General features: G+C 31.1%; 2 protein-coding genes and 1 long non-coding RNA gene across 6 annotated transcripts; 2 read left to right on the forward strand and 1 right to left on the reverse strand.

Moving 5' to 3' along the window:
* The first annotated feature begins 5,702 nt into the window (after positions 1 to 5,702).
* Positions 5,703 to 10,939, forward strand: LOC118052065 (putative chloride channel-like protein CLC-g). 3 transcript variants are annotated; one of them, XM_073406448.1, is made up of 8 exons: positions 5,703 to 6,046; positions 6,150 to 6,350; positions 6,734 to 6,911; positions 7,126 to 7,388; positions 8,094 to 8,363; positions 8,448 to 9,265; positions 9,380 to 9,576; positions 10,206 to 10,939. In XM_073406448.1, exons 1-8 carry the CDS (start codon positions 5,895 to 5,897, stop codon positions 10,338 to 10,340), a joined length of 2,214 nt encoding a protein of 737 aa, XP_073262549.1. In that variant the 5' UTR covers positions 5,703 to 5,894; the 3' UTR covers positions 10,341 to 10,939. The 3 variants fall into 3 exon arrangements, with proteins under 3 accessions (XP_073262549.1, XP_034918772.1, XP_034918773.1); XM_035062881.2 differs by having other exon boundaries at positions 8,448 to 9,576; XM_035062882.2 differs by lacking the exon at positions 5,703 to 6,046 and having other exon boundaries at positions 6,243 to 6,370; positions 8,448 to 9,576.
* Positions 10,940 to 13,891: 2,952 nt separating this feature from the next.
* Positions 13,892 to 16,277, forward strand: LOC140954938 (uncharacterized). Its single transcript, XR_012168620.1, has 3 exons — positions 13,892 to 14,870; positions 15,802 to 16,031; positions 16,123 to 16,277. It is a non-coding gene; the product is annotated as an uncharacterized lncRNA (long non-coding RNA).
* A 2,168-nt stretch (positions 16,278 to 18,445) lies between these two features.
* LOC118052039 (cuscuta receptor 1) lies at positions 18,446 to 21,296 on the reverse strand. 2 transcript variants are annotated; one of them, XM_073406146.1, is made up of 6 exons: positions 20,771 to 21,296; positions 20,235 to 20,390; positions 20,055 to 20,123; positions 19,789 to 19,929; positions 19,571 to 19,711; positions 18,446 to 19,273 (listed from the first exon to the last, which is right to left on the reverse strand). In XM_073406146.1, the coding sequence occupies exons 1-6, from the start codon at positions 21,126 to 21,128 to the stop codon at positions 19,083 to 19,085; spliced, it is 1,056 nt and encodes a 351-aa protein (XP_073262247.1). In that variant the 5' UTR covers positions 21,129 to 21,296; the 3' UTR covers positions 18,446 to 19,082. The 2 variants fall into 2 exon arrangements, with proteins under 2 accessions (XP_073262247.1, XP_073262248.1); XM_073406147.1 differs by having other exon boundaries at positions 18,446 to 19,270; positions 20,771 to 21,294.
* Positions 21,297 to 25,720: the final 4,424 nt, after the last annotated feature.

The raw sequence follows: 25,720 nt of genomic DNA on the forward strand, positions 1-25,720 counted from the left end.
TTGTTGGGGGCACACAATTAGTATCTTCTAAGGAATTAAGATTTGATTTGAAGGATATAATTAGATGAATATTAAACTTGTAGGACTAGAAAATCAGGGTAATGCAAGCTTAGATTTTAGCCATTATTGTGTTGGTTAGAAAATCATGGTAGCGCATCATTTATCTAAAAAAACCAATTCTTAAGCCATTTCAACCGAAAAACACCTCATTAACATTCATGGAACACTCACAAATCTATCCATCAACTTAAAATGTCCAAAAAAAAAGTAAAAAAAACACGAAATTAAACCGGGTTAGATTTATCTTCCTTGGCATATATTTATTTTTCAAGCAATATTGTGGGTCTAAATAACCACAACCAAGTCTCCCTCATTTCATGTAACCCGTGGACACCAAAGAAATTTATTTTAGTGGTTGAAAACGGCTTAAACGGTGACCTTTCTTTCATCGTCACAATCCAACAACTATTCTTTCTCTTTTTTTTCTAATCAGAGACTGGAAAATAATACAAATATAACTAATTTTGTTTAAATTTTAAGGGTCGCAAGTGTATTTTTCACATAATCTTTTTCACATCACCTTTGTTTGATGTCTTTTTAATTTCAATCTTTATTCTTCCAATTCTACCCCTCTTAAAAAATCTAAATTAATTAGTTTTTAATTAGAATCAAATAACTCAAAATAAAACTTTAATAAAATAGTAAAAAAAAATGTACAGTGTCATCCTGATTTGTGTGAATGTAGAGTGTACTAGCTGCACAGTATTCAACACATGTTTTAGGGTTTTTTTTTTTCTGCACAGTATTCAGCACATGTTTTAGGTTTTTTTTTTTATTAATTTTTTTTTTATCTAATAGTCATAATGGTCAATGAGCAATGATTCTAGGGCACTGCTTTCCTGGACTAGATGGACTGGTTAAAAAGGATCAAAGTTGGATTTTGCTTTCATTGCATTGCCAAAATAAATTATCTGGCAAGTTGCGGTTCAGACTGACTTCCTTCTTTTGCTTGTCCCTACATATGATGGAATTGACAGGGGGAAGCCTCCTTTATATATAAAATATTTTTCATATAAAAAAAAGTTAATTAGACATATATATATATATATATATATATATATATAATTTTGATTTTTAACTTCATATTAAATCAGTTTTTTTTTCCTTTTATTCTAAAGCAACCATCAGGCCAAAAAGTCTCATGGTTAGTGAAGTTAGTTGGCATCATGTTGAATGAAAGAAAATGTTTTTTCTTACTTGTGCTAAGAAAACAAAAATGAAACCAAACCACCTACAATATTCGCGATCTTTCTACATTAAAGTTAATTATTTTAGTTAAAATAATATATATTTTTTAAAATATTCAATTTAACTTGATCATATTATTAAAAATCAACTTGATAATTCAGGTTTTATTGGGGCAATGCTTTACTTGATCGAATCTTCAATCTATATCGAGTGCTTGTTTGTCAATAATTATTTTAATCTAACTTGATTAAAATAATATTTGATTTTTGTATTTTGTTTTATAGTTTTGATGTATAAATTTTTAAAAATATTCCAGTATATTTCTAAAAAAAAAAACATTTTGAAAATTAAAGTATAACGTTTTCTACAAGTCATGGATCATTCTACCAACTACTCTGGCATCTACCAAGCAGTGAGATTGGCATTAGAAATATAGAAGCGATAAAAAGGGAGAAAAAGGAAAAATAATTCCACAGTGGATAATTGATATTTCTTTCTCGATTGCTTGCAGTTTTCACCAACCAGTCCGTTGCTTCCAGGCACAATGGCCCCACACGAAGTTTCTTCCAGACAACTGCCTGTGGGCAAATAGGTGTGAAGCTAGTCATGAGATCATGAGAGATCAATGTAAATAGAGGAAAAGAGCTGGAGATCATTAATGAATTTCCTGAGCTTTTAATTATTATTATTTTTGCAAATAGGACGGGTTTGATTTAAAATCCCCCTTTTCAATCTATATTTGATCAAAACTACTATGGGAATAGTTATAAATTTATTTGTAGCCTCAAAACACTAAAAAAATTGTTTCAAAAACTGAAATCAACCCAAAATAAAAAATTAACATGAGCTTATATATGTTTTTTTTACAAACTTTAAAGGTAAAAAAACATTTAATATGAACTCCCTTATCAAATGAAACCATTTAATATGAATATTGTTTGTTTTAGTGATCTAAATCGATTTTAGCAACACTTTTCTCTATATATAACTAGAATTTGACAACCTCTCTCTCTCTCATCTCTGAATCAAGAACTATAAAATAATAAAAATAAATTTTTGTAACAAAATTAAATTGGAAAAATATTGAGGTACTAAAATTGTATGATTCACATGATTTTCAAAATTTAAGGATCAAAGTGTATCTTTTACAAAACTTATGTCATGCCATTCATGTTTGGTGTCATTTTCATTTCGGTTTTTATTTTTTTAATTTCATCCTTGCATAATAAATCAAAAGCAATTGGTTTCTAATTAAAACTAAATTGCTGAAAAAAAAATGTTTAAGAATTAAATTGAAAAAATAAAAAAATTTACACAATTCATCCACGATAATATATAAGATGATGAATAGTGTAACTTTGCATGATAAAAAAAATCATGCCTTTTAAAGTTATTCTTAATAATATTGTTTTAAAGGAAGTTGACAATTTTAATGAAATGAGTTGATTAAGACTTTATGATTTTTTAAGAACCAATTGAGATTTACTAATATATTATTAGAGATTTAATTTAAGGTTAATGACTGATTGAAATTGCTTACGTCATGTCAATTCAATTTAGTATGGTTTCAATATTAAAAAAAAAAAACTCAGTTTTTTAAAAAATTAAGTTATATTTTTATCATTTATCTAAGTTGATTTAGATCCTTGAAAACATCTTATTCAAATTGGGTTAATTTTCACATGGGTTAATTGAAAATTTAAGTTATGCAAATAACCATGTTAAGAGGTTTCAAGATTAATCTGTTTGGTCGGGTTTAATGATACTAATAAAAAGTTATTCACACTCTTAACATCTTTTTTATGTTTAAAGAATTTTGATTTAACTTGCAACGAAGCCCAGACCAATAAACTAATTTTCTTTATTAGTGAATTTTGTTTTGGATTTCACTCACCATTTTTGAGTTAAAATAATTTAAGATTGCTTTGATTTAAATGAAATCTTTTCTAAAAGATTTGAAATTGTAAGTCTTGAAAACATAATTTGTTAGAAATTTTCTAATTATTTTTAATCAAGTCAAGAACATAAACTTTGTCATGATACATGTAAGTTCATTAAAAGAAATATCACATGATCATCATAAAAAAAAAACGTGAAACCTAACACTTAAATTAATACAACGAGTCTAATTAGTAAACTGTAAGTGAATATGTATGTTACTATTTTGATCATGATTTTTATAAGCTTTCATCTTTATTTTTTTATTATTTATTTTTCTCTTAACATTTTTTTTATTAAAATTTTTTCTTTATCATATTTGGTCCCTATTCTTTTGATTGTTATTTATTTTTATTTGAAATAATTTATGAAATTATATATATATTTTTAATTTCATCATTATTCAACCTTTTTATCTGTCGAATTTGGTATTTATTATTTTAATTGTTATTTATTTTATTTGAAATAATTTATAAAATTATATATTTTTTTAATTTGATCCTACAACTTTTTTTATCTGTAAGATTTGGTCTGCATTCTTTTAATAAACTTGAAAAAAAAACTAAAAACTAAAAATTTATTTTTCAGCTTATTTTTCTTAACATAGCCAAACAAAAAAAGTCTTTTCTGAGTCATTTTTCATGACACTACCAAACATCAAAAAATAATTTACTTTTCAGGAATTTACTTCTAAAAAGAAAAATACTTTCCAGCAAACAAATTGAGTCTTAGATTTATTAGGTAATACTAGTTTATAGGCTTGCGTTACATTACTCGTCAGATCATTTTTTTTTTAACACAACAAAAAATATCCAAGTGTTGAGAATTATTTGGTTACTAATAAACTAGGCTAGCAGGTCAACTTTGAAATCTCCTGACCCAACTCCTTGTCTAACCTGGGTTTAAAATTAAATCTTGTGAAAACTGTCATGACTTAATCAGTCCAAAGATAACTCAGCTAACTGTCAAGTAAAAAAGGTACGAGGGTGAAATCAAGAATAAAAAAGTGAAATTGACAAAAAAAACCCCTTATGCCCAAATTCATGCCTAGATTGAGTTTAAAATTAAACAATATAAAAATTATTCCGACATGATTCAGTCAACTTAACTAGTTTAAAGATAATATTTATTTACAATTTATTTAAATTATGCTAATGTTTTATGTTGAAAAATTTACGTTGTTGATTAACTCAAATAAAGTTTTAACTTGAAAAGGGAGTAGTGAGTAGATTTCATTTTTAATTTGACATTAAATATCCTCATTAGCAGAAATTTCCTTTTTTTTTTTTTTTAAATTCCAAAATATTTCACGTGCAAAGAAATTTTTCAATCGATCACAATTTTCTTTCTCAATTGCTTGCAATTCACCAACCAGTCCCTTCCTTCCGAGCAAAGTGGCGTCACACGAAGCTTCCTCTCAAACGTGGACAACAGCTTATGGGCAGATAGATGACTCTCATGAGATTAGGAGAGATCACTGTAAATAGAGGAAAAGAGTCGTGTGAGATCATCAATGAATTTCCTCATAATGGGACGCCTTGCACGATTAAATAATGCTGTTTCGAAGGAAGTTGACATTTTTCCTGAAATGAGCTGATTAAGAATTTATGATTTTTTGTAGACCCAATTGAGATATAATAACAAATAAGGTTAATGACTGGTTAATACAACATATAATTAAACCCCATTGGAATTGCTCATGTATCAATGGAGAAGAAGAAGAAGAAGGTGGTGGTGGAGGAGGAGGAGGAGGAGGAGGAGGAGGAGGTGCCATTGCATAACAATCGAGAATGGCAGGAGTGAGCAGAAGGGGAGAAAAAACTATCACCATGATTGAGATGACAAAACATGATTTGCTTGCCCTTGAAGTTTAATTTTCTTTGCTAAAGAACATAATGATAAGTAGCCGTGTAATTCCCTCACATTTCCAGACCAGTGTTCTTGTAGGACCATGACAAATCTGCTTGAAGTTCACGATGGAGTTAAGGCCTAGTTTGACAAGGAATTGCAAGAGAACAGTACAGGGACAAAATCCGCTAGCAAGGAGCACTTCTTCTCTCTTTTGTCGTTACAAGGTGTTGTTTGAGTGAAAAGCAACGAACCCTAAAAATTAATGAGTTAATGAACTTTCTTTTCGAGATTCAAATTAAAGGTTCCAAATTCAAACAATCACCAGAAATAAATTTTGATGGGTTTAAAACAAATTAATGTAAAAATTGATAAGTTTTAGAATCAACCAGATGATTAGTCACGATGATTAGTCCCATTATGTTGTTGCTAGCAGGAAAAATTGCAGATTTGCCATTTAGTTGATTTCTAGAGTGAAATTCGGTTTTCTTTGAGTATTTTGTTATTTTTAAAGCAAAAAAAATTGCACAAAATTACAGATCTGCTATTGCTACGGTGAAGAAATTGGAAATAATTACAAATTTGCCATTCCTACCGTTAATTGCTACGGTGAAAGTACGTTTTTCTTTAAGTTTATTGTATAATATATGTTGATGGGTATATATATAAAAGAAAAAATAAAGAAAAGAAAAATCAGAGGCAAAGTTCCACTCCATCACAAATACATTCACTTCCTCATCGTCTCTCCTCACAAATCACAACATGCAACTCTCTTCTCTTGTTGTCCGTGCCAATGGTGGCCAATAACTGAAAAAGAAAACCCAGATACATAACCTTAAAAAGAAAAAAAGAAAAATACTATGGCACCAAATTCTATCAATGGAGAAGCTAACGACGACCAAGAGTCTGTTACCATTCCTCTTCTTACCTCTGAAAGATCAAATGTCAACTCCACTTCTCAAGTTGCCATCGTTGGAGCTAATGTCTGCCCCATTGAAAGTCTTGATTACGAGTAAAACCCAGTTTCCAAAATCTCATCTTTTCATTACTTTCGTTTTCTTTTTTGGTTTATTTCAGTTAAAGATTTGAATTTTTTTTGGCTTTGAATTTGGCAGGATTGCTGAGAATGATCTCTTTAAACAAGATTGGAGGAGTGGTGGAAAGATACATATATTTCAGTATGTGTTCATGAAGTGGTTGCTTTGTTTTTTGATTGGCCTGATTGTTAGCCTTATTGGGTTTTTTAATAATCTTGCTGTGGAAAATATTGCTGGTTTGAAGTTTGTGGTCACCTCCAATATGATGCTGGCCAAAAGGTGATGCTTTAATATTTATGGTAACATCTTCGTTTCTTTTCCTTTTACTTTTTTATCAAAGTTTGAGACTCGATTATAATTTTCTTTCTGATTCTCTATGTAAATGAAGTGAGGAATTGATTTTTCCTTGTAACGATTTGTTTTTCAGAGCTAATTTAGATTATTTTTTCAAGTTACTATGAAAGTTAGTTTCTTTTTTTCTTTCCTTTCTGTTTGTCTGTGGCTTGTTGGAATGCTTAAGAAAATATTTTGATTCAAGCATTTTGAATTTCCTTGTTGTGAAGGAAATTCTTTTAATCTTGTTTTGTAAGAGGAGAAAAGGGTTTTGAGTTCAGGGAGAGTGGAAATGGTATTTGATGCATTCTTTTTTGAATTTTTTGCAGGTTTGGGATGGCTTTTCTTGTGTTCTCAGTTTCTAATTTGACTCTTACCCTTTTTGCATCTATCATCACCGCTTTTATAGCACCAGCTGCTGCTGGTTCAGGTATTCCAGAAGTTAAGGCTTACCTGAATGGTGTGGATGCGCCAGGAATATTTTCCTTGCGAACCTTGATTGTTAAGGTGGGATTTGGAATGTTTCTTTTTTTTTTCTTTCTATTTTCGATTGTTTTGAATAGCTTGGGTTCTATAACTTGCATTGACTGACTATGTATTCCATTTTGGGTGGGCGATTTGGCTAATCTGATTTCTTGTTGATGTTCTCTGCTTAAATTTAAGAGCAGTTTGTTGTTTGCATGGCAACAGAAAGTCTCATGTATTTTTGTTCATTTTGCAGATTATTGGAAGCATATCCGCAGTTTCCTCATCTCTTTTTGTTGGAAAGGCAGGGCCAATGGTGCACACTGGAGCATGTGTTGCAGCATTGCTTGGTCAGGGTGGATCCAAAAGATTTAGATTAACATGGAGATGGCTTCATTTTTTCAGAAATGATCGAGACCGACGAGATCTTGTAACATGTGGATCAGCTGCTGGAATTGCTGCTGGGTTCCGCGCCCCTGTTGGAGGTGTGCTGTTTGCACTTGAAGAAATGGCATCTTGGTATGTTTCTTGCATTGGAAATGCTATTCAATTGAACATTCTGTAATCTTCCTTTGCTGTTGCTATTAACTTGTCACGATTCCAATTTTTTCATCACAACTTTTTCTGCAATCCACATTAAGCTTTCATTTCAGCTTACTACATTCTTTGATTAGTACTTATTGTCTTGGTATTGAAAAAAATGTCCCAAAAAAGGATAAGTTTCCTCGTCATTTCAGTGTAAAATTTTATTAGTGGCTTCTCAGATAAATGACAGAATACTAACACCACGTTCACTTGAGCAAATATTAATGTGGGTCAGTTAATAGTCTTCCACCTCCCCTTTTGGATGGACCGATTCATATAACAAAAAGGTTTCCACAGTTTGCTGCCTGTTGCACGTTGACCACCACTTTCATTTGTTTGTACATGTTGATTCACTGACCATTGCGTGTTTCATTTGTCACTGTTACTTCTACATTTACATTGTATCTATATGGACATAAGAATTTGCTCCTATGCAATGTGTTTGAGTTGTACCGCTTGCCAATTATTTCTATCTAGTTCCTTTCTGGTGGGAGCAAGATATCAAGGTTGAAGCTGAAATCTTTTTTTCATATCAATGCAGCAATTGTTTATTTGGCTTAGTTTTTGTTGACCATCAGACACCGTGGAAAATTCCGACGTAGTTTTTTTCAACATCAATATCAATATTTTCTTCTTCAGGTGGAGAAGTGTCCTTCTTTGGAGATCTTTCTTCACAACAGCAGTAGTTGCAATAGTGCTGCGGGCTCTGATTGATTTTTGTTTAAGTGGAAAATGTGGGTTATTTGGCAAAGGAGGGCTCATAATGTTTGATGTGTATTCAGCAAGTGTTACATACCACCTCATCGATGTGCCTCCTGCGCTTGCCCTTGGAGTTATAGGAGGCATATTGGGAAGTTTGTATAACTTCCTTTTAGACAAGGTTCTCCGGATTTACAACCTCATCAACGAGTAAGCTCTCTTGCACAAAATCATTTCCCAATATGATAACATATGATTCCTGACTCATTTTTATTGATGTGTTCCCTTTTCCAGGAAAGGCATTGCTTACAAAATTTTTCTTGCTTGTGCAATTTCTGTTTCCACATCCTGTCTTCTTTTTGGACTACCGTGGCTAGCCTCTTGCCAACCTTGTCCATCTGATGCATCTGAATCCTGTCCAACAATAGGCCGGTCTGGTAACTTCAAGAAATTTCAATGTCCTCCTGGACATTACAATGATCTGGCCAGCCTTATATTTAACACAAATGATGATGCTGTAAGAAATCTTTTCAGCAAGAACACCAACTCCGAGTTTCAATATTCGTCAATTCTCATATTCTTTGTGACCTGCTTTTTTCTTAGTATCTTTAGCTGTGGGATTGTTGCCCCTGCGGGTCTTTTCGTTCCTGTTATTGTGACTGGTGCATCCTATGGACGTTTTGTTGGAATGCTAGTTGGTTCGCACTCAAGTCTTAATCATGGCCTCTATGCTGTCCTAGGTGCTGCTTCATTTTTAGGCGGATCTATGAGGATGACAGTTTCTCTGTGTGTTATTATCCTAGAATTGACCAATAATCTGTTGCTGCTACCCTTGATAATGCTTGTTCTTCTTATTTCCAAGACTGTGGCTGATGCTTTCAATGGTAATATTTTTGATCTTATCATGAAAGCAAAGGGCTTTCCTTACCTAGAGTCTCATGCTGAGCCCTATATGAGGCAGTTGACTGTTGGTGATGTAGTAACTGGTCCACTCCAGGTCTTTCAGGGCATTGAGAAGGTTGGCAACATATTACATGTTCTGAGAACTACAAGGCATAATGGATTTCCTGTGATTGACGAGCCTCCACTTTCCGAGTCTCCAGTTCTTTATGGTCTAATCCTCCGTGCTCATCTTATTGAATTGCTAAAGAAGAAAGCTTTCATGTCCGCTCCAGTGCCAACAAGCATTGATGCCTTAAAGCTGTTCTCTGCTGGTGATTTTGCAGAGACGCGCTCAGGCAATGGAGACAAGATAGAGGAACTACGATTTACTGAAGAAGAGATGGAGATGTTTTTAGATCTACATCCATTTACCAATGCTTCACCATACACTGTTGTGGAGACAATGTCACTGGCCAAGGCTCTCATACTTTTCCGAGAAGTTGGTTTGAGGCATTTATTGGTGATGCCCAAGATATCTGGTGTAAGAACTTCTGTACCCTTTGTTAGCTTTTTTAAAATTCTACCTGTAGATTTCACAAATTGAAGGCACTGCACTTGATAAGAACTTCTGTACCCTCTGTTAGCTTTTTTAAAGTTCTACCTGTAGATTTCACAAATTGAAGGCACTGCACTTGATAAGAACTTCTATCCCCTTCCCTTTGACCTGCAATCTCTTCCTTTTTCTATCCCGTGAAAGCATTTTTTACTTCAAGCATGCTCAATTATTTTTGCCATTCCAGTAGTTTGCATGTCTTTGCACTTGCACAGAAAATTGCAAGCAACAAATTACTATTTTCCAGTAATTATTTTCCCACAAAACTTTCCCTGCCACAATTTCCTGAATTACTATGCCTTGCAAATCTTGTTCCACTTTATCTCTACTTTCTCTTGGCTTCTTTTGCTTTCAATTTACTTAATATTTCAGTATACCTTGTTCCTAGAGTGCCTATCAGATTTCATATGTGATGACTTGTTGGTTGCATTTGTTGTGTCCTCTTTCTGCATGTAACCATGGATCTTCCTTCTTGTTATTTTTAGCGAGGAGACCGATCCCCCACGCATATTCACATACACTGTCTATGTTTTAAAGTTAATTCTCTTTCACTGCAGAGGTCCCCTGTTGTGGGTATACTGACGAGGCACGATTTCATGGCAGAACATATACTTGGTCTGCATCCTTTGCTGATTAGAAGCAGGTGGAAAAGATTAAGAATCCGGGTGTCGCGTGTATTCAAATTCTTCTAGGGCATCAGTCAAGCAGCTCGAGCTCGCCCTTGAAATTAATATCGTACATACCCTTATATGAGCTCCAAAATATGGTATCTTGCTATCACCATTCTTGAACTCTTCCATAGAATCCAGAGCTAAAGAGACAGATGAGAACATCCATTAAATTATCCGGCAGTTAATAATAGGTAGTAATGTGTTCCTGACGAGGTAAATTACTGCGTCATGATGATGCATTGATAGCCAGGAAAACGTTTTCAACTAGTGAGATATATTGTGCTTGTAGCTCAGTGTATAAATGCAATTGCCCTTTTGTGGGTTCTTTTTTACTTCTTGGAGACAGAGACAGAGTAATCTCTGGAAATTAGTATATTGACTTGAATCATCAAAATAGTTCATACAAGGTTTCTCTTAAAGGAGAATACAAAAACTAGATCAAATCATATACTTTCCTACTTTCCTACTTACCAATGAAGGAAGCGCCAGCTTGCTGATGAAGTAGTCAAATTGTTTCTTTTTAAGTCTCTTTGTAAGTATCTTGACAACTTTCTAGGTGGCTGGAACATATGGATCCATATTATGGATGCATGTTATTCCACTGTTAATATTTTTCTTTTTTGATAAAGTGCTTTGTTCTATTATAAAGAAATAATTGAGATTGTTGCGTTATAGTTACAGTATACCTTCATAGGCGTCGATTTAAGAATCTTCATATCTTTTAAAAACCTTTTAATCCATACAATTTCACAAATTCCATGTGCAATTGCTTTAAACTTAGCTTCTGCACTACTCTGTCATAGTGCTTTGTTTTCTTGCTTTGTCAAGTATCAACATAATAACTAGAAGTAGTCAAATTGATCCTTTTATAGTATTTCTCCTTGTGTTTGCAATACTCTTGTACCTGACAATGATTTATTAGTATTTTTATTTGTTTCAATATCATGAACATTCTTTTCCGGAAATTGTGATGTCAAGAAAAATAATATTGTCCATAATTGTATTAAGTAATGAAATACACATATTAGGTAATTAAATATACATATTTCAAAAATCATAATCTATCAAATGTTTCACTCCTTGAAGATAATTCTTGGTAAGGTAAAGTTGATTTTCTATATAAAAAATATAAAAAATCCAATAAAAACATTTTTATTTGGTACTGCTTTTCCAAATAGGTAACTCTCCATAAAATTTCCAACAGGTTTCTATATATTATTGTTTTCCGTGTATTATTGTATCATTTCTAAATGATTTGTCTCGTTTTTAACATCAAAGGGGAATGATTTAGATAAGCGAAAACAAGCAAACATGTGATTTTATAAAATCTGGGTTTATCTTAAGATTTTTATTTATGTGATAAAAATGGTGACTTGATTGGTTTATGATAAAAAGTTGTGAGCTTTACAGAGAAATATGAAGAAACTAAGGGAGCTTTACAGGGAATTCAGAGTGACATCCATCCGCCGCAAAATATATAAATGCCTTTGACCTAGTCATGTTCAAAGCTTGCATGGTATTGATGGAAATCCGATTCGGTTTAAAGTTCGGGTTCCGGATTTTGACCGGGTCAGCTGTATCGATTTCTATTTAAAAAAAAATTCAAAATGACATCGTTTTAGTAAAAAAAAAAAGTCAATAATTGTAACCGAGTTTTTGGCCGGGTTGCACTGAGTCATGCTTTTTTCTATTTTTTCTGTAACCCGACTCGATTCTAGTCCCGGATTAACCGGGTCCCAGATCGACTCGTCAAGCCAAACCGGATTTCAAAACTATAGTCTAAACCAACATTGCAAATAAATAAGCTAGTGGAAGATATTGAGGGTTCAATACAAACTAGTTTCTTTCTGATAATCCTTCTAATTAACCTATCAGAATGTTACACAAAGTTCACTAGTTACATTCTCCACAGCAAATCTAAGCCATCCATACCGAAATACAGAATCTTCGGTGCAAGAATATAAAATTTTTAATTTTTTGTATTTTTTTATCGTTTTTAATATGTTAATATAAAAAATAATTTTTTTAAAAATAAAAAATATATTATTTTAATAATTTATAAGTGAAAATAGTTAAATTGACATACAATTCCACCAAATGTTTTTTAACCCATGTCAACTTGCCAAATCTTTTTAATTTACTATGCTAATTTTACAAAAAAATAATAATCCAAACACTCCTTATATTATACCAAGCTGAGAAAAGTTTGGAGGGGGGGGGGATTGAAAAATAACAAATATGCCTCTGCTATTTCATTTAGGTAGTATTTTTTTATACGGTTAAATTGTACTTTTAAAAAATCTTGATTTTTTTTATTTTAATTTAACTTTTTGTTATATTTTTGGATTATTTTAATATTTTGATATTAAAAAAATAAAAAATATTATTTTAATATATTTTTAATTAAAAAAACAAATTTTTACAGTGCTCTTTTATCTAAAATCACTATTTTGCCTCCATGTGTTTCTGCCGATTAGTCATCTTACCCCTGCATTTCATACTTCAACTAGATGTTGCCAGTTTTACTCATGTTTTGTTGGATTAACTAAATCACAGGTTATTGGTTTGCACAAATTTAACTAAGTTTAATAACCAAAAACAATTTAAAAACAATCCCAATTCTATCTAGATTGGTGATCTATCGGATTGATTTGTTTGGCTAGTCCAATTATAATAAAAGCTAAATGGAATGAAAAAATTGATGTAAATTAAGAGATATTTCGTAATAGTAGTTTTTATTTTTAATTTTATATTTTAAAAAGATGTTATTTTAGTTGTTTATGTTTTTTTTTTCTCTTGATATTTAAAATTCACAATTGTTCTTTATTTGTTTGAGTCAAGTAAGAGATACATGCTAGACCTGTGGTCTTTGGGGCTGGCAGGCGTGCAGACCCAAACACACGAGTATTATAAATATTTTTATTTTTATTTATATTAATATAATTATTAATAAATTTAAAAACAATATTATTACTATTGAAAAACAACCATAAAATTTAAAAGGTAAAATTAATAATAATAATAATAATAATAAATTTAAAAAACAAATATTATTACGATAAACCATAAATTTAATTTGAATGAATTAAAAACTATAAGAACTTGAGTGAAACAAGTTTATTATTATTATTATTATTATTATTAATAAATTTGAAAGAATATTATTATTATTGAAAAATAACTATATATTTAATTTGAATGGTAAAATTAATTATTATTATTATTATTATTATTATTCTTTTCATTATTTTTCATATTATTTATTTAATTATTAATATTTTTTTCAAAAATAACTTGGGTTTGGCCGCAACCCAAGCTCTCTGTCTAAATACCATCCCAAATCCTAGGTCATTAGGTTGTGCCAGGGTGGTGAGGGTTTGCTTCATTTCCAGTGGCTTGATAGGAATTTGAATGCTGTGGAAGATGTATCCTATTTATTATTATGTTTTTGAGCCTGGGATTTTGTTTCTCTCTTCCAACATTGGTTTTTATTTCTTTTTATGTTGTTTGTTTTGTTAATATTCTTTTTGGTGAGAACTTGATAGCTTTTTCTTGATGTCTTGATTGACAGGATCAGATTATTTTTTTCTGAAGAGGCTGTTTTTGAGAAGATGCACTTTTCTCTCTTAGTTTTTCTTAGATGGGAGATCTTTGACTCTAATAATTGATTATAATATCATAGATTTCATAATTCTTTGGGTTATTTAGGTTAATCAAGCTTTGGGAAGAGTTTACATTTTGAAATTCAATACAGATGATTAAAAGTTTTTCATTTGGATGCAGGCCAGGTTCATTTTCTGTGTTTTTCACTCTCTTATGTGTAACATTGACTCAACTAGTAGTTGCATGATTTTGGAAAAGTGTGTAACATGTTTGCAGGAGCCAAAATCTAAAGATGATTCACAATTGTGTAACTCTGTCAACTATTATATTACTTGTCCATTTGGTAAATACTTTTGTGTTTTGAGTCCTTTATCAGCCATGCTACTATGTTCCTAATTATCTTGACTTATATTTAAATGCAAAGTCTAATCTTCTGCCCCCCTCCCCCGATCTTTTCAATACGAACAATTTGGTGTAGTTGATAAATCACTTTTGCTAATTTCACATCAGAAAGTTGTATAATTGCTTTATGGTCATCTCTCTCACAGAGGTTTTTTTTATTTTTATTTTTATTTTTTATCTTGCATTTGCATTTATCTCCTCCCATCTCCATAAGTTCATAAAGAAAACCTCTATTCACAGAAAGATCATATGATACTAATTGGATTTCCTGTTTCTACTTCCTGTTTATTTATTTATTTATTTATTTTAGTTACACACTCTGTATGTGTGAATTGCTCTTCCTAAAATTTTACTAACCAGTTTTACACCTTTAAACTAATGACCTGGCTTATAATTTCAGCATTCATTCAAGAGTGAAGTTTTTCCATCAGCAACGTTGCTACTTTATCTTGTTGTCTGGCAAAGTTCCTTGATGAAAGAAGAGTCTGATGCTTCTACTCCTTTCCAGGTTTTTGAAGACATGCTTAAAGATAATATCTCATCAAGGTATATTTATTATAACAAAGAAGCATACTCAAAGATGATACTTCAACTCTAAAAGTTGATATAGCAAGTAAGAGTAAGGATATAGAGCTAAGTAATTTTTTGTTCTTTGAGACTTAGAGTCAGTGGAGCAGAATGAGCCCCCCTTCTCTCCTTCTGGTCAATAATCTTGGAGAGCCTATGTTCCTGCCTTGATCAAGACTCTTATCTTAGTTATTCAAGAAATATCAAGAAATTTTCCAAAATCATTTCTTGACAAAAACATCTCACCCACCTTAGCCTTTTTCAAATCCTTCATCCCCTTATGCCCTGCTGTAAGAAATCACAGGACCACCGACAGTTAAAAGGACGAATCCACTCTTAGGAATCGTTAAATCCTATAAATGATTGTTCTGATATATTATAGAAATTTTTTGAAATGCAAGAATCAATTAACTCTTTGTGGTGAAACAAAATATCTCTCATTTCCCCCTCAAATAAATTCTTCTTTTTGGTTTTGAAAGGAATGATCTTATGTCGGCTTAAGCAGAGTGCTAATCCTTTGAATCCGGTACCAACGGGTATCATACCACCAAGAACGAAGTTTTCTTTCAGGCGTTTTCAGCCAATCGATACGACTGCGGAGAACAACTTTCACTAAAACACGAGCAGTTTCTTGAAAACTCGCTTCGGATATGAAACTTTGAGTACTCAGAGATGCTCTCGTTATTCCTAGCACAGACTTGCCCTTGGGGTAAATTCTAAAACTTGGGGCATCTTAGAATCATAACTTGGTGTTTGTCTATATATATACATATTTAATTCTTATGATTCTTTGTAAAATAACTTCTAAAAGGTTAAGGAACACTTTTATTACCTAAAAGAAATGGCCCAATATATATTACATGGTCATTTTCTTTTATTCTAATGAGATTGATTTTTGCTCATCACTCAGGACTGGAAACTTAGTTGTCCCAGACCTTGGTGCAGAAGTAATGAGTGATGTAACCTCTTCATCAGGACCATTGAAATTGGAAGACTTGCAATAAATCCTGAGTAATATTGGTGCTGGAGGAATGTTCTGCTCAGATATTGCAATCGACCATATCCTTGTTTGTTGCACTTAGGTTGGCCCGCGTGATGTGATGATATATGTTGCAGGTAGTTTGGGTGATCCAGATGAAGGTAATTATTAATGCTTATTCTATACGTAGCCGTGAAAGGATTGTACAACCTTTTTTTTTTCTGCTAATTATGTGCTCTGGCTTGGGATTAGGGGATATATTGAAGCTTGATTTGATAATGCCATTGATTGAGACATTGCCGCTTGAAGAAGGATTAGCATCTCACTTACCTGAGGTATAAGACGGTCGTATGTTTGGGATTTCCTGTGTGTTTTATGTCGGTGCATTTTAAGGTAATTATGAGGTTGCAGGGTCACTGCACTCCAGAGGATATTTTAGACTTGTTGCAGAGTCCTCCTTTCCATCAGCAAATGGATTCTTTTACTTATGTAAGAAATGTGAGGTTGATTCTTCTTGTTCTGTTTTTTGTCCTTTTGATGATAGCCAATTTTACAAGGCTTAACTCTTCTTTTTGTTTGAAGGTTCTCCGAACTGGACATATAGATTTGTCTCAATTTAGGATCAACCTGTAACATAGCAATGGTTTTTAAATACATGATTTTCTATTTAACAAATAATTTACTCATGTTCATCAGCATTAACTAAAGTTTTTAGTTAATTCTTTCTTGGGAAATTTTGATTAGGATTGATTATATAACTAATGATTATGGAAACCTGTTCGCCTAACCTGAACAGCCTCTTCCTCGGCAATCCTGGCTTATCTTGATCTGCCCAATAATGGTTTGGCCACACACCTATATATATATATATTTTGGAGTTTCAAGAAGCCACGCTCTATGTAGGCATGCAGAGAACTTACCTCACCAAACCATAATCAAAACCGATCCCCTTTAGATTTAATCTATTTTATTTGAACATACAGTCTGCCAAACCCAATCCAGAATACCAAGGCATCCTCTTATTAATTCACGTAGAAACCACTAGTCCTAAGCTTTATAAATCCAATCATAGAGCAATCAGTAAAGAAACTTCATTATTATATGTCATATAGAAGCTAAAAACAAAAACAAAACACAAATGAAAATCAATATAGCATCGCATTTAAACTTATTTAAATCTTAGAACTAGAATACAAAACGATGCACCAAGGCTATGAAAACTCAAACTTGGATAAAATAGGAAGATTATCCATAATAAAATAATAGCAATTGTAGATCCTCACCTCAATAAAGTAAAACCAGGTTTGTCGCCAATGTGAATTTATGCACAGAATTACACTCATCAACAATACCATGATGTATGCAGCCCCAAAGGTTACATAGAAAACATTCATATCTATGAAGCCATCATTATCTTCGTTGTTCTTGTTCGCTGAAATTGGTGTTGGTGATGGTGGCATAGCCGCAACACAAATTTTGGGTAGCGGTTCTCCACAAAGAAAAGGGTTGTCCTTATAGCAGCTCTCCTCAAAAGTGGCAAACTGTGCAACCCTCGCGGGAATCTTGCCAGATAGATTATTATGTGCCACACTGAAAACTTCTAGAGAAAATAGCTCAGTAAGTCGAGGTGGGATTTCTCCATCCAATTTGTTGTAGGAAAGATCCAAGCTTTCTATTTCCTTTAAGTTCGAAAATGTTGGTGGAATTGGTCCAGTCAAACTATTGTGCGAAAGGTTCAATGTCTTGATTATGCTGAGGCTTCCAATTTCAGGAGGAATCTCTCCAGTGAAATTGTTGCATGAGAAATCAATTCCTGTGAAGTACCGGATAATGGCGCCTTTATAAGAAAGGGATACATTCTTCGTTGTAAACTCGAAAGATTGTTGTGATGAGGACACGGAATCATTAGAATTGTATTGTTGTGGGAAAGGATGAGTAGATATCATCCAAGAAAGGATGTTACCAAAAAGGTGGTTGTGAGAAAGATCAATCAGGGTTAATTGGTTCAACCTGCATAATTGAATTGGGATTTCACCTTCAAGATTGTTATAACTCAAGAGTAGAAATCTCAAGTTAGATAGTCTGTCTATCCATTCTGGAATTCTACCAGTTAAATCATTATGGGAAAGATCTAATGCAAATATCTCAGAGGAGTCATAAAATGCCATTGCGATCGGTCCTTGCAACTTATTTCTAGACAAATAAACATATCTCAATTTTGAAGAAGTCCCGAATCTAGATGGTAAAAGACCAGAGAAATTGTTCCTTGATAGGTCCAAGAATTCAAGAGAAGACATATTCCCTATCCATCCAGGGATCTGCCCTTGCAAATTGTTGTTCGAAAGTATTCTTCCAGTCAAAACATTGTTGGACAGGTCTAACACTTGCAGCGAGCTAATGTTACCTAACGAGGAAGGAATGCTTCCATTAAAACCATTATCTGACATCAACAAAACTTCTAACCTTGGTAAATAAGCTCCGATTTCTGAAGGGATTTGACCTTGGAAGTAATTCATGGATATACTTAGGAATGACAAATTCACATGAGAATTCTTTGGCAATAAGAATGGACCCGAAAGAGAACAGTTTTCTAAATTAAGATATTGTAGGTTTGTGTTGTTCTCAATTAACCAATTTAGAAACTCTCCCTTTATTTGGATGTTTGTAAGATCCATATATTGTAGGTTGAACTGATGGTAAAGAAACTTTGGAAATGCTCTCGCACCTTGTCCGTGACCTCTCAAAGAGAGGTACTCTAACTGGAACTTTGGGCTTAGATTATGATCATCTTTTTTTGCGTATATTTCATTACTTGAACCATCAAAAGACTTGAGTTTTGAAAGGTTATATAATGGGCTCAATGATATAGGGATCTTCAAGTGATTGTCAGAGAGATCTAGTTGTTGAAGGGAAGTCAAGTTTGCCAGACACGGAGGCAAGAAACCACTGAGATCATTGCCATACATCTTTAGCACTTGGAGATTATTTAAGTCACATAAGCCTGATCACATTATAATTTAGGAAAAAATAAGACTCCAAGTGTCTAATGGAAAATATATAACCTAGAGAGAGTAAGAATCATCAATGTTACCAATGGTTTGGAAGATGGTATTGTTGAGAGTATTAGAACTCAAATCCAAGAATTCCAAGTTCTTAAGATTAAGGAAGCCTACCACAATCAATAAATTATATTAACTTAGAAGCAATTAAAATTATAAAGGAAATGAAAGAGTAGAGTCATCAACCTTACCTTGGGCTGTAGGTATTCGACCTTCTAGTCCGCAGCTCTGCAACATTAAAGTTTTGAGAGAGGTCATCATTCCAATGGCTTGGAAGATGCTATTATTGAAAGTATTGTAACTCAAATCCAAGTATTCCAAGTTCTTGAGATAAAGGAAGCCTGCTATAATCAATTAAACAAGAAGTTATATTAACGTAGAAGAAATTAAAATTAGAAATAATTCATTACTTATTAATCATGGCTAAAAAAACTAAAAATATCATGTAAAGTGAAATGTTATTAATATTAAATGGATGGTAGAATTTTAAAATAATAAAGATTTCAATTCAGTTAATTTCTAAATTTGAAATTTAATTTTCTCTCTATTTTTTTTATATTATGAATTTAATCTAATTGAGCAGGCATAAGAATGGAATGATCAATGATAAGTAATAATAAAGTTGAAATTTGTTAATTTACCTCCAGAAGGTACAATGCTACTAAGTGCTTGCAACGACAGGTAATTTAGAGAAGGCAATGCTCCAAGGCTTTGAATGATATTGTTATCTAGAAAACAACGATCCAGATACAACTCTTCCAATGAAGTCAGATTTTGCAACTCTGTTTAAAAGTAGCAAATTAAAATTTTCAATTAAACCCAAATGTATAAACATCACTATATATAATATATAACTTACCTGATATTCTTCCTCTAAAATCATTATAGCTCAGATAAAGTGTGGTGAGTTTTGGAAATGCTCCTAATGATTGCAGTAATTGGAAGCTATTTTCATAGATTGTGATATCTTCTAGCCTTAGAGTACTCAAGTTGCTTGGACCTACAAGTTAGGGAAGAAACATATAGAAAGACTTTCTAAAAGTACAAATAATTAATATTATATGGATGGGCTCAGATATTGTCTTCATACTACCAGGTAGGTAATGTGAATGTGTTATTAATTACCTCTTGAGGCTATCAATTTGTTAATATTGTTGCCGCTCAAATCCAAGTCCTCCAAGCTGCTCAAAGATTCTTGATATTTATAAAAATAATAGTTAATTAATACGCTATAAAACATCAATTGTATTTTCAAAATTAAATTTAATAGATAATTAAAAGTAATAATATATAAAAAAAACTAACCTTTCAAATCTATTAACCCCTCTAATTTATTATCACCTAAATACAATGATTTAAGAGATGAAAATCCCTTCAAGAATGATAAAATACTGTTATTGAAGTGATTAAATCCCAAGTTAAGATGCTCCAAATTGCTCAATATCCGCGATTCATAAGTACCTATAGGTATAAAAAAAAAAAATAAGACTTCATGTAAAGAATAAAAAATATATATTATTGAAGTAATTTAATTATAATTGATGTTAAGACTTTATGTAAAGAGGTTGAGGAGGTGAAAGTGAAAATAAAATAAAAATAAAAAAAGTAATTATTATAGTGATGATGTCATGATTATAATAATATTGATAATGTAATAATATTTGTTGTTGTCATGATCAATAATGAAAGGAATTAAACAACTCCTTATTACTAAATATGATTTCTGTTTTTTTTTCTATGAATGAATTACTGTGGAGAACCAAAATGATACTAACTAAACAACATCTTATTTGATTAATTTAAAAAAACTAATTTAAATATTTTGTAATACGAGAGCAAACCTTTCTTCCCAACCAAACCAGCTATACGATTATCTGACAAGGAGAGAGTGTTGAGTTGTTGAAAAGGAAGAAACAAGGAGGCATTCAAGAACCAATCTCCCTGTTCCTGATTCCTTACGCTCCCAAGATCGATCATGGTGACTTGACCTGTGATGTTGCTGCACTCAACTCTTTCCCAAGAACAACAGTGGGCGTCGCCTTTTCTCCAGGAGGGCAGGGAGGTGCCATTGGGATAGTTAAGAGCATCTTTGAGTTGCAACAGAGCGATTCTTTCCTCCTCCAAGCATCCAAGAGGCAGCCATCCTTGCAAGGAAACTGCCATTACAAACACCGTCAACAGCTGAAGTAGAAGCCTCATATCTTAATATCAAATAGAAATACTGATCAATGTTTGTTATAGAGGACAGGGAGGAGGCTCAGGCTTTTATAGAGGACTTCACGGACCCATGCCGTGGAAAAAACTGCACGACGGCGACGGTCTCCCGTCCCACGGACCCACCTCGTTCTTTCTTTTTATTATACTTCTACTCTGAACATCTTTTAGGCCGTGGAAAAAACTGCATGATGGAAATTTCCTCTCGGACCCAGCTCATGGAAAAAATGCATGATGGCACCATCAACGGACCCATCTGGTGGAAAAAAACAGAAGCAGGATGGCAGTGTCCTCTTCATCGCATTCATTTTCGTTTTGATATAATTAAGTATTGCTGGCGTTGATTTTTTTTTACTTTCCTCTAATATATTAATATTACCGTGGATGGAAGATGAACTGTTTAAAAAAATTATGTTTTTTTTAATTTGATTTTGATAATTTAATTTTAATTAAAACTATTTGATTTTGATTTTTTTATGAAAAAATAGAATTGAACAGAAAAAATAACAAAATGAAAAGGTACTAAATATAGCTGGTATACTATAATTATAGTAAATAATGTATTTTGATCTTTAAACTTTAAAAATCATGGAAATTATATAATTTTAGTATCTTAATATTTTTCTAATTTGATTATAATACAAAAATTTATTTTAGTTATTTTTTAATCTTTAATTAAGAGAGAAGAGAGATATCGATAGATATTGACAATAAAAAAAAGAAAAATATCATTAATATTGATTTAAAGCATTAAAATAAACGATATTTGTATCAAATGACTTTTTTTAATTAGGAAAACTCATATTAAGTATTTTTTTAACTTTTTTAAATGATTTTTTTTTACTTTCAACGATAAAAAAAAGAAAAATATCATTAATATTGATTTAGAGCATTAAAATGGACTCATATTAAGTAATCTCACTATTAATGATATTAATATCATAAATATCAAATGACTTCATTTGATCAGGAAAATATAAATGATATTTAGTTGATTTTCTATCTTAAAAGAAGCATGATAAGTTTTTTTGTGTTAGTATTACTTATATAAATGGATGAAGCATGGAAATTATAGAAGGGGATTGTTACAAACTAAACTCTGAAAATGAAATTGAGAAATCTCAAGGAAAAAACTAAAAATTTAAAAAAATCTAACCAAGTCGTCTCAAAGCCAAGAAAGAATATTAAAGAAATGGAATCACATCAACATCACTTGTACTATGACCCTTTCCATCAGAAAGCTTAGAAACCAGGCATGCATCCTTGACTGATAAAAGCCCTAAGTTAGAATCGACTTGAGAGTGTTTGGGAGGGTGGAAAAAAAAAATTGCTTTCTACGTGCACGACACTTCTCCATTTATATCTTCTAGATTTATAAAGTAAATTTGTACTGGGTGATTTTGGCTAGGTAATTTAACTTTTTTTTTTTAATTAAAATTAGAAATTTTTATTTAAAATTAAATTTTTATATTTTTAAATATATTTTAAAAAACAACATTTAATAAAAAAACTAACTGCAATGAGTGTGACCTGTTTGTTTTTGCATTTCAAAAATATTTTAAAAAAAATTAAATTTTTTTTTTACTTCAAAGTAATATTTTTTTTTTGTATTTTCAAATTATTTTGATGTACTAATATTAAAAATAATTTTTTAAAAAATAATAAAAAAATATTATTTTAATATATTTTTAAATAAAAAATATTTTAAAATATAACTACAATCACACTACTAAACACGCTCGACCCCAAGCATGCCAAACCATCACATGGAAAATTTGTTGCAGTGCCCTCTCCAAATTTAAATAAAAATCAATTTTATTTTATTTTTATTTGGAGCACACTACCAACCACATCATATCTAGGAAAAGTCTATCTAAAGATATTTAGAGAATAAGAAACCAAAAGATGGAGCAAATTTGTCTCTGCATTAAGCCATGATAGTGGTGGGGCAAAAAACTTGATGGAGAAATAATTATTTATTCATCAAAATAATTATTAATTCTAGAGAAAAACCCAAACTCAATTTCATTCCATCAAAATCACACCATCAAAGAAAAAAAAAAGGTATTTAATTGATATAATAAATAAAATGGTATACTAATACAAGAAAAATAAAAATCTACTAAGACAGGTGCCACTCGATAATTATAAATGATTGCATACCTTATCTTCAGGCAAGAAAAGACAATAAAAGATGGTGATATTTTTTTCTAGTTGTAAATGGATGGAGACATTAATATTAAAAATATAAACAAAAATTATTATTTTTTTCAATTTAAATATTTATATTCACGAAATATAATCAACAAAATATATTTATTAGTTTTATTATCAAAATGATGATGTTACAATTAACTCTTTTTTAAATGAGTTTGGATTGATTTTATTTTATTTTTAATTTATGAACAATTAAGATATGTAAAATACTTGTACTTTATATATTCTTTTATTCAAGTACTTTAATTGATTTTTTCCTTCTATTTAAGTATTTAATAAACTAATGCCTGTCTATAAATTTATTTACATTGATTTTTCTAATAAATGTAAGGTTTACGTAAAGTAACTATGGAATATTAAAAATATTAACAATAAAATTTATTTATAAATAAATCATAGATTTAATTTCTTTAAATTTTAAATTAAATTCGATGTGTATAAATTCAAGGGATTTTCAAGATAAATATTACAATATTAGCCTTTTAAAAAATTGAGAATCTCCCACTCTTCATCCTCAAGGAATTAATTAGTGGGTAGTTAAAACTATAGTTTGTTCTATTTTCTTCACTTTGTTTATAGTTTTACCTATATTATTGTCACATATTAGGAATAGTTAAAACTAGTGATATTTTTGCTGTTATGAGAAAATTTTGAATTTTTTATTCAATTATAAGATAATAAAAATAAATATTAACAAAAAAAACTGTAAATAAAATTATAAAAGAAAAATATATTTTTTGAATTATGTATTTTTTTTGTTTTCAAAACAAAAGGAGTTTTTATTAGCATTATAGTTTATTAAATAAAAAGTAACTATAATAAAAAATTTTATAAACTATAATAATTTAAACTAAAAAAAAAAATATTGGTCAAAATTCATATTTCAGAAATCATCATCTATCAAATGTTCATTCCCTGAAGAGAATTCTTGGTAAAGTAAAGTTGATTACCTATATTAAAAAAGGGCTTTCCATGAAGTTTCTAACAGGTTTCCGTGTATTATTGGTAAAAAAAATAAAATTAAATGTAATAAAATAATTAAATTAACCTCGTATATAATAAATAAAAAATCACAGCATCTTCAACCAAAAGCTTCTGATATTTCTCCCTCTTTCAAAACCCTAAATCAAATCTAAAATTATTATTTCTAAATGATTTCTCTCGTTTTTAACATCAAAAGGGAATGATTTAGATAAGAGAAACCAAGCAAATATGTGATTTTTTAAAAAATCTGGGTTTATCTTAAGATTTTTATTTATATGATAAAAATGGTGACTTGATTGGTTTATGATAAAAAGTTGTGAGCTTTACGGAGAAATATGAAGAAACTAAGGGATCTTTTTTGTGTTTCGGATACAAAGAGAGAGACAGAAACAATAGAATTTCAAGCTTAAACAAGACTGTGATTTCTGCTAGATATTTAGGGGGGGGATTTTGGTTGAGTTTTGAGAGAAAAAGGTTGCCGTTTTGGGGTTGGTTTTTTGATGGATTTTGGGGTTAGAGAGGGCTGTGATCTTGTGAGAGCTTGGATTGGGTTCTCAAATTATTTAGAGGGCTGATCTGTGGTGGTTGGTAACTAGTCAGAAATCATGAATAGGAGATGGTGAGAAATCTGTTCACCATTTGTTCGATTCAAGTCCACAGAGAAATCTTCCAGTAATTAGTTGCAGCAGAGAAATAAATACCTTTTAATGTCCTGCAATCAACCCCCCAAATAAACCTAACTCTTGAGATTTCTCTAAATTCCATCCATGTAGATTTTTTATTAAACCCTCAGCTTCCCTTGTCACTTCGAACGTGTTCCTTACTTTTAAAATTCTTTAATTTTCCCCTTAATTCGCCTTCAAAATTAGAACGTCTTGCAATTGTACTCTTGATTATATCAATTAGACTTTTCAAAGTTTTTAAACCAAATCTCTTACTGTTCTAAAAATATTTTTAAATATTTTTAAAAAAATTAAAGTTCAATAAGTTCCATAAAATAAGAGAAGTTTGATGGTAGTTGTTTAGAGCCTCAATGTTTCCTGAAAAAATAATTCTAAACTAAAAATAATAAATCTAACCAGGTTTGATTTCGAGTTTAGAGACTTTATTTCGAGTATTTTCAGGTAATGACAAAAGTTGTCTTGATTTTTCAAAATCTAGGCTTGTAAACAACATATTATTTATGAATTTTTTTTTAAAATAAATAATAGTGGATAACAAATTGTCTATGTATTTAAAAAATTAAAAAATATATATAGAACCAAGACTTGTTGGCCTGGATTTTTTTTTGTTTTTTGCCCTCATTTGTTTTTTCTTCTCCAAAGTCTGGTCCAATCGATCATTTTACTTGTTCGATATTTTGATTTCATGGCCAC

This window comes from Populus alba, chromosome 18 (genome assembly GCF_005239225.2).
Source record: "Populus alba chromosome 18, ASM523922v2, whole genome shotgun sequence".
In the NCBI taxonomy this organism is placed as follows: Eukaryota; Viridiplantae; Streptophyta; class Magnoliopsida; order Malpighiales; family Salicaceae; genus Populus; species Populus alba.